Source organism: Pollicipes pollicipes, unplaced genomic scaffold, assembly GCF_011947565.3.
Source record: "Pollicipes pollicipes isolate AB1234 unplaced genomic scaffold, Ppol_2.1 Scaffold_7262;HRSCAF=8765_pilon_pilon_pilon, whole genome shotgun sequence".
Taxonomy (NCBI): Eukaryota; Metazoa; Arthropoda; class Thecostraca; order Pollicipedomorpha; family Pollicipedidae; genus Pollicipes; species Pollicipes pollicipes.
Genome location: NW_023597055.1, coordinates 22545012 through 22562408, shown reverse-complemented (window position 1 = coordinate 22562408; position 17397 = coordinate 22545012). Strand labels below are relative to the sequence as shown.

At 47.2% G+C, this 17397-nt stretch overlaps 1 protein-coding gene across 1 annotated transcript; it reads left to right on the top strand.

Moving 5' to 3' along the window:
- Window positions 1-12946: 12946 nt before the first annotated feature.
- LOC119113355 (shaker-related potassium channel tsha2-like) lies at window positions 12947-14635 on the top strand. The gene is made up of 2 exons (XM_037237666.1): window positions 12947-13021; window positions 14290-14635. Exons 1-2 carry the CDS (start codon window positions 13005-13007, stop codon window positions 14633-14635), a joined length of 363 nt encoding a protein of 120 aa, XP_037093561.1. The 5' UTR covers window positions 12947-13004.
- The last annotated feature ends 2762 nt before the right edge of the window (window positions 14636-17397 follow it).

Sequence of the window (17397 nt, the reverse complement as noted above, 5' to 3'; positions counted from 1 at the left end):
ACCAAGTGGTGGATATTGACGACGTACCGTGGCATGTACGAACTTTGTGTCGTAGGGGCAATAGTGCTGCCGAGACAGGCGAAGCCGGTGACGGAGGCGCGGATGACAATGATAGTTTGTTTGTGAGGGTGCCTGTGGCCGGAGGGATTGCTGATGCTGATCATTTTTGGGATGCTGCTGATGCTGATGATAGTGCCGGTGTGGCTGCTGATAATGGCGCCGGTGTGACAGGCGACGGTGACGAGCGAGTGTTGCTGCGTCGGAGCGGACGAAAGCGAAGGCCCGTATGATTGTGTACTTGTTGATCATTAGGATCAGGGTGGGGTGTTCGTAGTGCAGTTGTACTTTGCGTCCCGCGCCCATGCTGGGGCAGGGAGCGGTAGATGGTCAGCTTCGCAGGCCGGCCCCGGCTGCGCGGTCGATGCGCCACGCCCAGGCCGGCCCCGGCTGCGCGGCAGATGCGCGCCGCCGCCACAGTTCGCACGGCCCCGGCTCGCGGCCCCCACTGTCGGGGGTCGCGGTGGGGAGAGCAGAGGGTAGGTGCACCGTCAGGGGCTGCTGCGGTGCGAGACTAAAATACAGAGAAGTTTTGGTGAAATACTTGGCGTCTCATTACAAAGTACCAGCCTGTATATTTATTTAGCTATTTTTGTTTTTCTTGGTATCATACTAGTGTGATACCACCTCATTCTCCTTCCTTTTCGGTTGTCTTTAAAGGTACCATCTGCCTCTTAAAATGTTCACCAATTTCTCTGCAAGATGCTCCAACTCAAGCTTGTACGTATTTCATACATAGATTGGATTTATTCGCCAGTCGCCCAAACATGTTTGATATGCACTCAGGCGTGAACAATTCACATGGAATGAAGAAGACAATTTGAAGCACGGAACATTTTACCGCCATTTTTGCCCTCTTAAACCTCCGGTTAACCGTTTTCTTGGTTCATGGCGGTGCTCAATAGTGATAAATCCAAGCCTTTCGAGTGTCTGACTCACTAGGCTACCTGGCAAGGCTATCAAGGCAAGGCAAGGCTGCGATACAGAGAGTTGGAACAGAGCTGACGCAGCTAATGCAGAAGTGTTTGATGGCGAAATTCTGCCCTCTGGAGATGTTTATCGTGCACACCTCTTACTTGTTCTGCCTTTTAATCTCGAAGTTTGGTGAGCATGATTGAAATCTATATTTGGGGGTGAGTCAGATGACTCTGCCTGCCAGCAGACCATGCAAAAGGTACTGAATTTTTGCTTTGGGGGGAGCAGGAAGAAGCCAGTAGGTCTCCTGTGGACCAGGTAATTGCTTACCTTACCTGCTTTCAACGCATGATGCAAGCAAGGTAAGGTAGGTAGCAAGGACAATAGACATGAGCAAGGAAACCAGAGTTCGCCATTTTCTGTTTTAATGCGTCGAGTTTTGCCATAAGACAAATTATGATGCCGCAAGCTTATTTTGTTCCATATTCTTGGTTACTTGCCCCAAATTTCTTTAAGTGGTCCCTCATGGCTGCTTTAACCAGATGTTCTCTATAGTTGCCATGGTTTGCTGACCAGCAAATGACTGCTGTATATATACACTATATTTTTAACACAAGGATACTCTAAGCTGCATAGCAATTATAACATAAGTTAAATATTGATATGTAGCAAATAGTCAGACCACCCCATTTCAGATGTGAAACCAACTTCTCCAACTTTGTCATTAAATATGAATAAACAAACCCAAATGGATGCATTTGCTGCAGCTGAAAAGGCAGGCAGCAATACTGGCATGAATATCTAAAAGCTATGTTACTTTTGGAGAAGAGGGAGTGTTTTGTGGAGCACACCCATTATTGCCCTTGACATAGGTTGGCCATGGCAATCAAAATAAGTTGTTCAAAGTGATTTAAAGTGTTTTGATTTGTGTGTTGTCGACTTTGTCTGATGTCAACAAGCATACACAATGAACCGAACAAAAATGCAAGTTGAAACAAGTAAAAAACCAGCTTTAAGCATCATGTTTTTATCACAATTGCCCTGTCTACAGATGGGTGAGTTGAGATGATGTTCATCATGTGGGCTACTCTAAGTTAGGTTAAGTTGGTCAAGTGCGTGGCAAGTGGCCGCAAGAATTGTGCAAGAATCAGTAAGTTACAACTGCTGCTGTGATACAAGCAGGTTATACAGGATGAGATGATGTAAGGCCTCTTTAGGGCAGGCATAGGCTACTTTCATGGAAATAAGCATTGGTATTTTGTGAGAAACAGTGACAAAATGTTGTCTTCCCTGCCCCATCTTAACAGAAGCCAGAAGTATGTATATTGTGTTCGGCTTGGTGATGGGCTGATGTGTAGGAGTCCAAGGTTTTTTGCTTGATTGTTTTATGCCTGTTGCATTTTCTGTTGTTATTTTGTTACTGAATTCCTTTGCTTTGTTTTGTTTTAAAAGCGCTGTGGAAGGGAACTGAAAAGTGCAGCATCAAATTATTGGTGATAATACTTTGGTATGCTCATAATACTGTCATGAAATGACTATATTTTAACACGCGCTCGGTTGGCCAGCTAGATACCCAGGGAGCTAGAATCGCTTCTAAACTAGGGTGGGAGTGAAAAATTCCATCGCTAAAAGACCGTGCGGGAGTAAAAAATTAATTAACAAAGGATGGAGCTTATGAGCTAGTGAATGCCGTTTCAGCAAACAAAGACATCTATTTCAAGTTGGCATGTACGTAATATCAGGAAACTGACAAAGCTATTTCGTTTTTTAACATCTTAGGCCATTAAAGTGAGACAGAATACATTAACACGCGCTCGGGTGGGGGTGGGGGCATATTGCCCGCCTCCCCCCCCCCCCCCCGAGGGCTTTTCCCGAATGGTTTCTGAATGGCGCGGCGTAGTTGCGCCACATTTTGCAAAGCTGTAGAAAATTGCATGGCGGATCGTTTGCCATACCAATTTTAGATATACCTTGTAAGGTCGCTGACCTATGCCAGGTCGGTCAGCCCATGGTTTCCGTGAAGGTAATTCCTAGGGAACCGTTCAATCTGATACAACATCGGAGTGTTTGACGAAGACATACATCTCTGAGATGCTTTCCTAGGCACCACAAATACTGAATGAGCAAACTACGTTGATCTAAGGTCAGGTATAATGGTCATATTAAGGTCAAAACCAACCTGATTTATAACTCCAGGGCTTGTTGTATGAAATAGTTTCTAGTGCTGAATTCGAATTTATTGGCAGCAGGAACTGCATCATGGATCTTCAATTGACTTCTCAGAGGTCAGGACAGGCTATGGACCTAAGATGGCCCGGGTCGAACGTTTTGTTTTAGAAACCTACTGCCTAGCGCAATCTGTGTCGCTTATTCGAATGCAAAACGCAGAGCAGTCTTGTATCATTTTGGTCACCATGACCTTCAAAGGGTCAAACAAGGTCAATGACCTCAAATGGGCTTGTGACCTTTTGCTTACAGGCAGCTGCCTAGGTTCTGGGAGCGCTTTGGAGACCAACCTGGAATTTGACCTTGTTTGACCTTATTCGACCTGAAAGATCATGACCTAGGAAGCTGAAACCCTAACCTAAGTGAGTTCATGTATAGGTCAAGACGCCCTGTAAATTCGGTGTATCCAGCTTTTTTAGTTCCCGAGATCTCAGAGAGGGGTCAAATTGACCCCCCCCCCCCCCCCCCCCGACCACACTCGAGCGAAGGGTATCTAGCCGGCCAACCGGGCGCGTGTTAAAACAAAGTAATTTCATGACAGTATTATGAGCATAACAAATCATTAACACCAACAATTTCATGCTGCACTTTTCAATTCCCTTCCGCAGCACTTTTAAAACAAAACAAAGCAAAGGAATTCAGTAATAAAATAACAACAGAAAATGCAACAAGCATAAAACACTCAAACAAAAAAACCTTGGACCCCCACACATCAACCCATCACCAAGCCAAACACAATATACATACTTCTGGCTTCTGTTAAGATGGCGTCGGGGAAAACAAACACTTTGTCACTGTTTCTTACAAAATACCAATGCTTATTTCCATGAAAGTAGCCTATGCCTACCCTAAGGAGGCCTTGCATCATTTCATCCTATATAGCCTGTTTGTATCACAGCAGCAGTTGTGAGTTACTGATTCTTGCACAATTCCTATGGCCACTTGCCACGCACTTGACCAACTTAACCTAACTTAGAAAAGCCCATATGATGAACATCATCTCAACTCACCTATCTGCTGACAGCAGCACTTGTGAAAAAAACATGATATTTACAGCTAGTTTTTGGCTGGTTTCAACTTGCATTTCTATTCAGTTCATTTTTGTATATTTGTTGATATCAGACAAAGTTGACAACAAACAAATCAAAACACTTTAAATCACTTTGAACAACTTATTTTGATTGTCATGGTAAACCTATGTCAAGGGCAATAATGGGTGGGTATGCTCCACAAAACACTTGCTCTTCTCCAACTTTTAGATGACCATGCCAGTATTGCTACGTGCCTTTTCAGCTGCAGCAAATGCATCCATTTGGGTTTGTTTATTCATATTTAATGACAAAGTTTGAGATGTTAGCTTAACACTTTAAATGCGGTGGTCTGGCTATTTGCTATACATCAATATTTAACTCATGTTATAATTGTCATGCACCTTAGAGTATCCCTGTGTTAAAAATATAGTGCATATATACAGTACAGTCATTTGCCGGTCAGCAAACCATGACAACTATAGAAAACATCTGGTTTAAGCAGCCATGAAGGACCACTTTAAGAAATTTGGGGCAAATAACCAAGAATATGGCACAAAAAAGCTTGTGGCATCATAATTTGTCTTATGGCAAAACTCGACGCATCAAAACAGAACATGGCTAACTCTGGTTACCAATCATGTGTTAAAAGCAGGTAAGGTAAGGTAAGGAATTACTTGGTCCACAGGAGACTTGCTGGCATGTTCCTGCTCCCCAAAAAAACAAATTCAGCACCTTTTGCATGGTCTGCTGGCAGACAGTCATCCAACTTACCCCCCAAAAATGAATTTCAACCGAACTTCGAGATTAAAATGTGAAACAAGAAAGACGCGTGCACGTTAAACATCTCCTGAGGCCAGAATTTCGCCATCAAACACTTCTGTATCAGATGCGTCAGGTCTGTCCCAAGGCTCTATATGGCTGCCTTGCCTTGCCTTAATACCCTTGCCAGGTAGCCTGGTGAGCCAGACACTCGAAAGGGTTGACTCTACCATCATTGGGCACCGCCATGAACCAAGAAAACGGTTGACCGAAGGCTTAAGAGGGCAAAAAATGGCGGTAGAAATAAGTTCCGTGCTTCAAATTGTCTTCTTCATTCCGTGTGAATTGTTCACGCTTGGGTGCATATCAAACATGTTTGGGCGGCTGGCGAATTAATCCAATTGATGTATGAAACACGTACAAGTGTGCAGCTGGAGCATCTTGCAGAGAAATGTGCCCAAATTGTAAGCGGTAGATGGTACCGCTAAAGATAACCGGAAAGGAAGGAAGAATAAAATGGTATCACCGTGGTGTGATGCCAAGAAAAACAAAAGTACCTAAATAGATATAAAGGCTTGTACTTTTCTCGCAAAATTTTGTAATCAGCTGATTTGACTTAAAATCTGTTAATGTAAGTGGTGAAATGGTGATATTCGTCTTGAAGGTTTAAATTAGAAGGCATTTCTTGAACTTTTCACTCATGCATTTCGGGAGTGATCCAATTTAGTGGTCAAGTTTCCTCAGGAAAAGAGCTACGTGGAGTAAAATTCTCTACCAGGCCTTGCTGTTGTTTGCACCAGGCTCTGCTTTCGTGGCGTGGTGGTGAGACCAAAAAAAATAGGGGATGCGTGAAAACCTTGTATTTGGCGCACAGCTGCAGATCGTGATGCATTTCGTAAACAAACCAAAGTTAATGCTTGCAGGCGGCTAGGGTCGCTGGGGTTCTTGGGCTTGGATTTGGCACGTGCGATTAGACGATGTCAGGCAGGAGTGAAAAATTCACATAAGATATGGGAAAATGGAGTGAAAAATTCCTCCACATAGGGTGTTGCTTTACACCCAAAGTCGGCAATTCTAGGACACTGTAGATACCCTTCGCTCGGGTGGGGGTCAATTTGACCCCCCGCCCTCTGAGATCTCGGGAACTAAGAAAGCTAGATACACCAAATTTACAGGGTGTCTTAACCTATATGTGAACTCACTTAGGTTAAGGTCTCAGCCTCCTAGGTCGTGACCTTCGGGTCGAATAAGGTCAAACAGGGTAAAATTCTAGGCTGGTCTCCAAAGGACCTCTGGAACGTGGATAACTGTTCCAAGCAAAAGGTCACATGCTCATCTAATGTCACATGCTCATGCTCACATGCTGATCAGCACGCCCTAGAGAAATAAATCAGGTTGGTTTTAACTTTGGCCTGACTATCATACCTGCATTTAGGTCAACATTTGTTCATTCAATATTTGTGGTGCCTAAAAAAGGATCTCAGGGATGCATGTCTTCGTCAAACACTCCGTTGTTGTATCAGATTGAACGATTCCCCAGAAATTGCCTTCGCTGAAACCATAGGCCGACTTTGACCTGTCATAGGTCAGCGACCTTACAAGGCACATCTAAAATTTGTATGTCAAACGATCCGCTATGCAATTTTCGACAGCTATGCAAAATTTGGAGCAACTACGCCACGCCGTTCAGATTCCATTCGGGAAAGGCCTCGAGAGGGAGGTCAATTTGCACCCACACCCCACACCCGAGCGCGTGCTAATGTATTCTGTTTCACTTTAAGGTCCTAGTATGTTTTTTTTAAAAAACATAATAGTTTTGTCAGGTTCCTGATATTATATCCATGCCAACATGAAATAGATGTCTTTGTTTGCTGAAGAATCAGTCACGAGCTCATAAGCTCCATCTTTTGTGAACTGATGTTTTACTCCCGCACGGTTTTTTTGCGATGGAATTTTTCACTCCCACCCTAGATCAAAAGCGATTCTAGCTCCCTGCTTATGACGGCGCCGGCCGGCTGTGGCTGGTCTGGCCTTTATACCACCCTGGGGTCAGTGGCGCAGGTAGAGGAGGGCACAAGGGGCACACATCTCTGTCCCCTTGAGTTCCAAGGGGTCCGAAGAGGCCCTCGAGACCGGCAGTTAAGAACCTGATTTAAGGGTCCGACGGGTCCGAAAGGCTGGCCGGAGGTCGTATTCAGGGGCCTGTCCCGCAGGGCCGGTCACTCTAATGTCAGCCAGAGCGCCCTACACGCAGGTCTAAATCGATAAGGACCTGTACGTCGGTCAGTCACCACCGGTCCCGGACAGTCGGCCTCGTGTCGACGTGGGTCTGAGGGCCCATTTCCCAAACAGGCATAAAGGCAGGGTCAGCGATTTACATTGGTCGGGCCCCACAGTCTATCAGGGCCCCACAGTGCCTGAGAGGGGCCTTGTGTTGGCAGGGGGTCCCTAGTCCGCCAGAGGCAGCATTCGAGGAGGCCCGAAGAGAGCCTTGAATGTCCGCGGGACCGACGATCAAGGGCCCAACTGGACGGCCTAAGGGCACGAAGGGCTGGACGGAGTCTTGTTTAGGGGCCCGGTCTGCAGGAACGGGACTTAAAATGACAGTCAGAAGGACGTTTGCGCCGATCGGGGAACCCTCACTCGATAAGGAGCTTTACGTCGGTCAGGCGCCATCAGTGCCACACAGTCGGCTCCGCGTCTGTGCCGGCCTTAGGCCCATTTTCAGTCAGCGACAAAGTCGGGGTCGACAATTCACTGGTCATTGTCTCTGTATCTGTCATGGGCCCGTAGTGCCTGACAGGCGGTCCTATGTTGACAAGGGGCCCTGAGTTGACCAAAGGCAGTGTTCAATGAGGCCGATGAGGGTTAAGAGGGCCACCGAAGCCGAAGATCAGGGGCTCGATTTGATGGCATAAGGGGCCAGAGGTTTGGCGGTAGGTCACATCAAGGATCCCGGTCCGAAAGGCCGTGGCCTGAAATATTATTCAGAGGGCTCCGCGAAAGTCAGGGTGCGTGTCTGGTATCAGCAACCAGAAATATAGAAATTATAGATGCACGACATTTAGGATTGATACAGCAACACGACGGTAGATATTCTACCTGTACGCTTGCAACTCCGCTACCAGATTTGTGCCTGCCTGTTGGTCAACGCTTAGTGTAGTCGCGTTGTCTATGGAGACTGCAACGCCGGACATCGAGGTTTTGGTTTCCGTCTAAGATTTGCGAGCGCGCATGCTCAAAACAATGTAACATATTGTTTATTGCTTATCAATTCTGACAAAATGTTCCACTGCAAGCATGGGCTGGTCACGCTAATATCATTTTTTACCAATTTCGATCCACAATCTAGTCACCGGGTCCTCAATACGTATCTTTGTAGAGCCCAATTAAATTCTGGCAACACTTCTTAGTTCTGTCGGTTTAGAAAGTCACTAACCCGTTGTAAAGCTTATTTCATCAATTCAGTTTATTTCATCATTTCATCATTCAGTTTATTGACATCAAATTAAAACAGCATTGGTCTCGCGTATTGTCTGGCTTGTCTGGCTTGTCTGGGTTCTGTACCAGCCATGGAAGGTAGAAAATAAGGAAATAAGGAAACCGTCTTCATCATTAACACGCGCACGGGTGGCCGGTTGGATACATTTGGGTCGGGCGGTGGTAAATTTGACGCCCCTGAGATCTCAGGTACTAAGAGGGCTAGAGACACAACATTCACAGGGTGCCTTGATCTGTACGTGAACTCACCTAGGTCAAGGTTTGAGGCTCCTAGTTCATGATCTTCGGGTCAAATAAGGTCAAACGTGGTCAAACTCCAGGCTGGTCTCCAAAGGACCCGCAGGAACCTGGATAACTGTTGCAAGCAAAACGGCACATGCTCATCTAAGGTCAGTGACCTCGTTTGAACTTTTGAAGTTCATGTTGACCAAAATGATACAAGACATCTCTGAGTTTTGCATTTGGATAAGCGACAAAGGCTACGCTAGGCAGTATGTTCCCAAAAACAAAATGTTGACCTGGCTTATTCTATGTCAGTGACAGATACTGACCTATAAGAAGTCTATAAAAGGTGTATAATGCGGTTCCTGTTATCAATAGATTCGAAGTGAGCACCAGAGACTACTCCACACAGCAAGCCATAGAGCATTAAAACAGGTTCATTTTTACCTTGGTATGGCCTTCATAACGGACCTTAGGTCAATGTTATTTGTCATTCAATTACTGTGTTGTCTAAGAAAGTACCTCAGAGATGTATGGTTTTGTCCAACGCTCCGTTGTTGGATCAGATTGGATGATTGCCTAGAAATTGCTTTCGCTGAAACCATAGCCTGAATTTCACCTGCCATAGGTCAGTGACCTTACAAGTTACATCTAAATTTTTGATGCCAGACAATCTGCTGTTCAATTGTCTACTGATATACAAAACTTAGCGCGGCTACGCCTCGCCGCTCGGAGACCATTTTGGAAAACAACTTCGGGGGTTCAACTTGACCCCCGCCCGAGCGCGTGTTAACAAGTGGGCCATGCCTGGTGACTTCTTCTGGGGGACGCACCATTCGGAGAATTTGTCAACCCTGTGCCCCGCCCTTTCCCTTCAAAGGCCCTGGCTGCGCCTCTGTCCAATTTCATTGACTAAATAAGCAATTGCTGCACCACCACCGTTCGTTGGTCCAAGTGCATGGAGTCCGACCTTGAGATTAATTTATCAGTTTCCTCCGGACCAGGCCGCAGCCGGCTTCTCCGCTCAGTCTGTCCATAACCGCCGGTATCAGTCAGTTTACGCAACTTGATATAGACACTGCCCAGTAAAATCGAGTCGGCGGCCTGCGAAAGCACCAGGCTGCTTGACTTCGAAGGGTGCTTGAAGCAAAGGTCAGTGCGGTGTCAGCGCTGGGGTAGCGTCGCGAGCCTTCAGCAACCGTGGTCGAGCGGTAAGTAGTGCCTCGAGTTTCACAGGTGGTGACAGTTTCGCCGACTCCTGGATTAACAACATCCCAGTGCGAGCAGATAGACTGACCAAACCCGTTTCCATCTTATTGCTTGTCGAAACAGGACAATGCAATCCCGATGTTCCTGTAAAAGCATGTTTGTGTTAAACGTCGGCCTCATGTGGGAGGTCGATCGACCCCTCCCCCCTCTGAGGTTTTTATACCTCTCTGGCGTGTTGTGTAATCGTGTCAAACTTCTTAGTAGCGTACGGGTCATCCATAGCACGTGTTTGACACCGAAACGTGTTCCAAGCTTTTCTGATTCGGAAGCAGCGGTGGTTTTTTAGGGGACACTCAAATATGGCCGGCGCGAGCGGCGGGCGGAAACTGACCATCCCGCGGAACGCTCGCGGTGGGCCGACATGGTTTCATTAATGGAGCCGTACATAATAATTAATGCCAAAAATACATAAATGTGCGTTATTGTACTCATAACTGAACATGTAGTACATCCGTGTAGATTTCATGTCACCACGAAGAATGGTCTTGTATGCATGATGTACTTGTACTTGACCTTCGACCTCGCATAATGGAGCCAGTGATTGACTTAACCAAAAATAAGTGTCAATCGATAAGCGATATTGTTTTAAAACCAAGATACTGGTGTTTTGCGCTAAACTTGATCTTCATTGGTTCGGAAACGCAGGGGAGTTTCACCGACCCCCCCTCCCCCCCGATTAGGCAGTATTATGAAAAAACCGCGGATCAGGGCGAAGATATACAACATCAAACGTACTTGTGGCCTGCAGGCGCCAAACAATTTAGCTTCAGGTCTACCTGCTTCCAGTAGTACGCTATGCTTGGCGTCGGGCGAGCGAAGCGATTACGTACAATAAAGCTGTCAGCTGCTGTGTTGGCCATACAAAAATATAAACAAGCACAGCGTGATGCATTCAGCAACCAATGCAATGCAAACAACTTCATCCATGTGTTGTCTAAGTCTACCTGTCGTTGAAACATAGCATGCGAATGTCCTCTGATGCGGCACGCATGAACCGATTCAAAAATAATTTGCTGGACAATGGCTGGCTGCGGGTTTCGTCAGACAGTGCAGTTTTTATCAAGCATATCTAAAAACAAGTTGATGGATCCTTGGTGATCTGCGGATTGTAAAAGCGTCAAAAAGTACTGTTTTGTGACAACGTAAAAAGAAATATTGCCAAAAATGGCAATATTTTAGGGTCGATATGTTTTTCAATAAACAGGCCTTCCGTATATTTGTCATGGCCATGTAGTAGTCGTGGGGCCAGTCCTTCTACTTAAGACTACAGCGTCTCATCTTCAAGATCGATTTAAAATCGTTCGAGATTCGATTTAAGGTCAATTCAACATTGATTCAAGGTCGATTCGAGATCGATTTAAGAAAATGCTGCCACTGGGCGATTACCGATCGATTGGTGGCGAGCCTACGGTCGAACGGCTTTGAAATCCGTTAGCATTTTGTAGCCCGTACAATTGCCTACACCGTAGACCTGGCGTGACGTCATTATTTTCTCTGGTTGCCGTGGTTTTACATTTATGATAAAAAAACAACAACAAAACGGGTGCATCAATCGTTTGCGTACGACGGCGTGGCATTTGCACACCACTACTCACGCGTTTGTCTAAGCCATTATGTGTGTTATCCTCCGCTAGAATTTGGATGCCGTGTCACCGCGATGCTTGACCGTTCAAAACTGTATCCGGGTTCGATCCGAACTTTTCGGCTTGTGTGCAGTTAGAAACTTTTTTTACTTTTACCCTTTCCTTGCAAATCCAATGGACCAACGGGGAAGGAAAAATCTTTGTCATTTTGCAACGTTAAGGGAGGAGGTTGCACAGCTTGTCTCGCTGGTTCAGACAGCTTGCACAGAAATACACAAGTTTTGCGGCGCAACTGTGTGAGAACAAAATTATTTTTGATAAAAATTGCATGAACTTGTAGTCATTGATTGCAACGGATTTGCGTGTGTCACGCCGGCCGGACCGGGCCAGGGCACACCAGGCCGTTTAAGTAGATGACTGGCACAAAGCTCAAAACTTAATTGACTTGCAGCCTTGCTTGCGAAAAAAATTGTTACATGTGACAGCAGCAAAACAACCGAACACGCTCACATCAAATGCATCTGCATGCCTACGGCACTGTATTCGTGTACGTGATGTATATCTTCAAAAATGTCTCCATGTGTAAGCCTTTCTGATGCACTCAGTGGTATGTGCGTCTCCGAAGCCTACTAAATGGCTGACGCGCACATGCTTCAGCGTCTTGCCGCAGCAACACGCGGCGGCACCAGCGCTGCCTGAGACAGCCGACATGGAACTGACCAAGCTCGGGGCCGACACGGACGACCGTCTGGTCATCAACGTCGGCGGGCGGCGGGTTCGAGACGCGTGCTGCTACACTGCGCCGCCTGCCGCGCACGCGGCTCGGCGACGACCAGTGGCCGCGCCGGGTTCTACGACGCGACGCGCGGCGAGCTCTTCTTTGATCGGAGCGGCGCCAGCTTCGAGGGCGTGCTGCAACGCCTTCCGCAGTGGCGGCGACGTGGCGGCGGCCGTACGGCGTGCCCGCGCACAGTCTTCCGCGACGACCTGCAGTTCTACGGCGTCGTACCACCTGTAGCTGGCGACGAGGCTGTGCAGCCCGCGGCGGTGGTCGGCTGGCGCCGCCGCCTGGCGGCTGCGCTGGAGGGGCCCCGCCGCGTGCCGCTGCTGGTCGCCGCGTCGCTGCTCATCACCGCCGCCGCCGTGCTGGCATTTGTGGTTGCGGATGTGCCAGCACTGCAGACGCTGGGCGACGATGAGGAGCCGGTGCCGCCCCGTGCTGCCCTCTACATTGAAGTTGTCTGCGTAGCGCTGCTGTTCGTGGAGCTGGCAGCACGTCTGGTCGCCTGCCAAAACCATGCACGCTTCTTCCTGGACCCAATGAACATACTGGACCTGGTGATCACCGTGCCTTTCTTCGTCTTCTTCCGCGCTGGAGGGCTCGTCAGTACGTCCCACTGGGGCCGTCACGTGGCTTGGTAGGCTGTGCCGGCTGGTCCGCATGCTGCGCGTTTTCAGGTGAGAAGCCGCTGGGTCTGCGTAAGGTCAGGGGTCGGGGCAGGGCTCGGTGCATTGGACCATGTCCGCCCAACGGTAGTGCCATGAGTGGTGTGGTAGGTCAGTCTGATAATCGTGAGAGGGTCGTCTTTAGGGTGAGCAACAATGTAGTTTGATATGAAGGCATTTTCCAACCTCACATTTTCGCTGGGAAATATGATGACGCGAACAGGCGGTGCTTGTATGACCACGCATTTGTACATTATAGGCGTTTTCAAACAGCCGATTGATTTGGCCCCGTTGAGGGCACGCTGACGGCCGCTGCCATCATGTTAGAATGATAGTCATGACTGTTGCGCTGCCATCATGTTAGAATGATAGCCATGACTGTTGCGCTGCCATCATGTTAGAATGATAGTCATGACTGTTGCGCTGCCATCATGTTAGAATGATAGTCATGACTCTTGCGCTGCCATCATGTTAGAATGATAGTCATGACTCTTGCGCTGCCATCATGTTCGAATGATAGTCATGACTCTTGCGCTGCCATCATGTTAGAATGATAGTCATGACTCTTGCGCTGCCATCATGTTAGAATGATAGCCATGACCCTTACGCTGCCATCATGTTAGAATGATAGCCATGACCCTTGCGCTGCCATCATGTTCGAATGATAGTCATGACTCTTGCGCTGCCATCATGTTAGAATGATAGTCATGACTCTTGCGCTGCCATCATGTTAGAATGATAGCCATGACCCTTACGCTGCCATCATGTTAGAATGATAGCCATGACCCTTGCGCTGCCATCATGTTAGAATGATAGTCATGACTCTTGCGCTGCCATCATGTTAGAATGATAGTCATGACTCTTGCGCTGCCATCATGTTAGAATGATAGCCATGACCCTTACGCTGCCATCATGTTAGAATGATAGCCATGACCCTTGCGCTGCCATCATGTTAGAATGATAGTCATGACTCTTGCGCTGCCATCATGTTAGAATGATAGTCATGACTCTTGCGCTGCCATCATGTTAGAATGATAGTCATGACCCTTGCGCTGCCATCATGTTAGAATGATAGTCATGACCCTTACGCTGCCATCATGTTAGAATGATAGTCATGACCCTTACGCTGCCATCATGTTAGAATGATAGTCATGACTCTTGCGCTGCCATCATGTTAGAATAATAGCCATGACCCTTACGCTGCCATCATGTTAGAATGATAGTCATGACCCTTGCGCTGCCATCATGTTAGAATGATAGCTATGACCCCTGCGCTCCAGGTTCGTCCGCGACACGGCAGCGGGTGCGACCCTCAAGCGCACCCTGGCGGCGGCGGCTCCGTTTCTCGGCGTCCTCTGCGCTGTGTGGGTTGCCGCCCTGGTGTTCTTCGCCTGCCTCGTCTTCTGGGTGGAGCCTGTCGACAACTACGGCATACAGACCCTACAGCAAGCCATGTGGTGGGCCATCGTTACCATGACGACTGTCGGCTATGGTGACGTCATACCGATGACGACCGTCGGCAAGCTTTTCGGCAGCGTGTGCGCATATTTCGTCTGCGTGATGATGGCTCTCCCAACAGCGGTCATTGTGAGCAAGTTCCACAGCTGTAGCGAAGAGGAGCGGTGAGCAAGGAGCAGGGGCAAGTCGAAAAAAACCCACAGGCAAAGGCCAGTATTGTAATCATCGTAAAACTCGCATCGCACGACGGAAAGCTTGCAAAGATATACATAATGTGGACCACAACGGAATCAATTTTTCGGATCGCCGCAGTGATACAGAAAATTGTGCCTTATAATTTAGAAATCGTCTTAAGTGGCTGAGGGGTTACACGCACTCGGGTTCCCGAAGGCTTTTCCAGAATGGTTTTCGAATGCCAAATTTGTCATAGATGTAGACAATTGAATAGCGGATTGTTTGGCATCAATAATTTTAGATGTACCTTGGTAAAGGTCGCTGACCTATGGCAGGTCAAAGTCAGGCCATGGTTCAGCGAAGGTGGTTTATAAGGAATCCTTCAACCTGATCCAACAACGGAGTGTTAGACAAAGCCAGACATCTCTCAGATGCTTTCTTAGGCAACACAACAGTTGAATGAGCAAATTACATTGATCTAAGGTCAGGTATGAAGTCACACCAAGGTCAAAACCAACCTGTTTTGCTACTCTAGGGCTTTCTGCATTGTATAATTTGTGGTGCTCATTTCGAATTTATTGATAGCATGAGAGCAGGAACGGCATTACACATCTTCCTTGGACTTCTTAGAGGTCAGAATAGGTCATTGACGTAAAATGACCCAGATCAACATTTTGTTTTAGGAACATACTGCCTAGCGTAATCTTTGTGGCTTAGTCAAATGCGTAACTCCAAGCAATCTTGCATAATTTTGGACACTTTGACACTAAAACAAGGCCAAACAAGGTCACTGACCTTGAATGAGCATGTCACCTCTTGCTTAGAAACTGTTATCTAGGCTCTAGGCTCTAGGGGCACTTTGGCTTCCAACCTGGAACTTGACCTTGTTTGACTTTTTTTGACCAAAGGTCATGACTTAGGAACCTAAAACTTTGACCTAAGTGAGTTTAAGCACAGTGTAACACATTTTGTAAATTTGGTGTTGTTAACTTTCTTAGTTCGCGTGATCTCAGGGGGTCAAATTGACCCCCCCCCCCCCACCCGAGCGAAGGGTATTTAGCCGGCCACCCGGGCGCGTGTTAAGTCAAGGCTAGCATTAAGGTTATAGTTTGCCTTAAGGTGTAGTTGTTTTAAGATGCTCTGAAGTTCAGCTTAGTGTCGAGTTTAGGTTAGCTGTTTTCTTATTCTTCAATCAAGGTTTGGTTATTAAAGACCTTGACCCGTTTGCCGAAGATAAACAGCAAACAAGTGTTCGCGAGGAATGAGAAATATCACTAGGACATGTTACAGGTGTAGGTCATAGATTTCGACAAGAAACGTTATAAATTGCTTTGAGCTTGGGCTACGTGACATAATACGCTATTACCAAGCATCTCGCAATTATTGAATAAATATTACTGACCACAGCCGTCAGCGCGAAGCATTTCCTGTTATGTGTTGAAACTAACATATCCGAGCATTGCTGGGCATGTTAGTTTCTCACCCAGGGGCGAGAAACCAAAATTTTGACAGGGCCTGTCAAGATTAGCAACCGCTTTCATCATTGCAAAAATAACGAATCTTGAGAAAGTGGGTGATTACAGGGTATAGGGTGCATTACAATGTATGTAAATGTATCTGGCTGGACATTCGTGGTACGTGCACCGGGAAAAAATCACAAGCAAATTAAGTCGAAAGAACGCCGTGTTTACGAAATGTGTCAACAGTGGTTGGTTTGCTGTGGTAGATTTAACTTCAGATACATCTTAATTGATTTAATGATATTTGTACTATACTTGATTCTCCCAGCAACGCCATGTCTAGACAGGCCTGGCAAACTGGTCGCCAACTGAAATATTATAGCAACCGAAACTGAATATAAATGACAACTTCTAACCGACGATAACTCATAACTGACAATAATTGAAGAGACCTGATTACCTACTTTATTTAAGTAAGGTCATCCGGATATTGACATGCAACACTGATGAGCTTAGGACGCGCTTTTGTGCAAACCTGGTTGTCTTATTTAAGTAAGGCTTAAAGATACTTTGAAGACTTATTAAGCAAACTTATTTAAGTAAGGCCATCCGGACATTGACGTGAAACACTGATAAGCTTGGGGCGCGCTGTTATTCTAAACGACACGGGGTTGAACACTTGCTGTACAGAGGTAACCAATGGCTTTAGTGTACCACTTAAATCCCCTGTCCTGGTATGCAGTGCTGTGCAGGGATCGCCTGGACCGTTGTCAGCCGGTGGGAGCGATTGACGGGCCCGGGTTTTGCCGTGTTTTTTATACTGGCACCCAACCGGCCATCAGCGCACGGCAATGACAATCCTCACTTGCCTGCTATAGTTACTGGGAGACGCCCAGTAGCATCCTGATGTATGCGTCCACACGCTCAGCAGGTGTTGTTCAACAAGATTAAGACTGACTTGAACAAATCAGTTCTGATCAATTCTAGCGGGCAATCGAAACTGCCTTGAATTATAGCTCGAAGCTTAACTTAATGCTCACTTTGAAATCACTACAGACGGAGGTGCTTTTCACCGCAGAGACTCGTTGTCTATGATGTAATATTCAGATAAAGTGGCATACAGCTGTTGGGGTTGAGTCGCATGCAACCTTGACGGAAGTCGGCTGGTGACAGTCACTCCTCGCTTGCCCTCTTCATACGCATCTGTGTGCTGGGAGGGGGGGGGGGGGGGGGGGGGGGGGGGGGGGGGGGGGGAGGGGGGGGGGGGGGGGCGGGGCGTGTGGGGGCGGCGGTGGG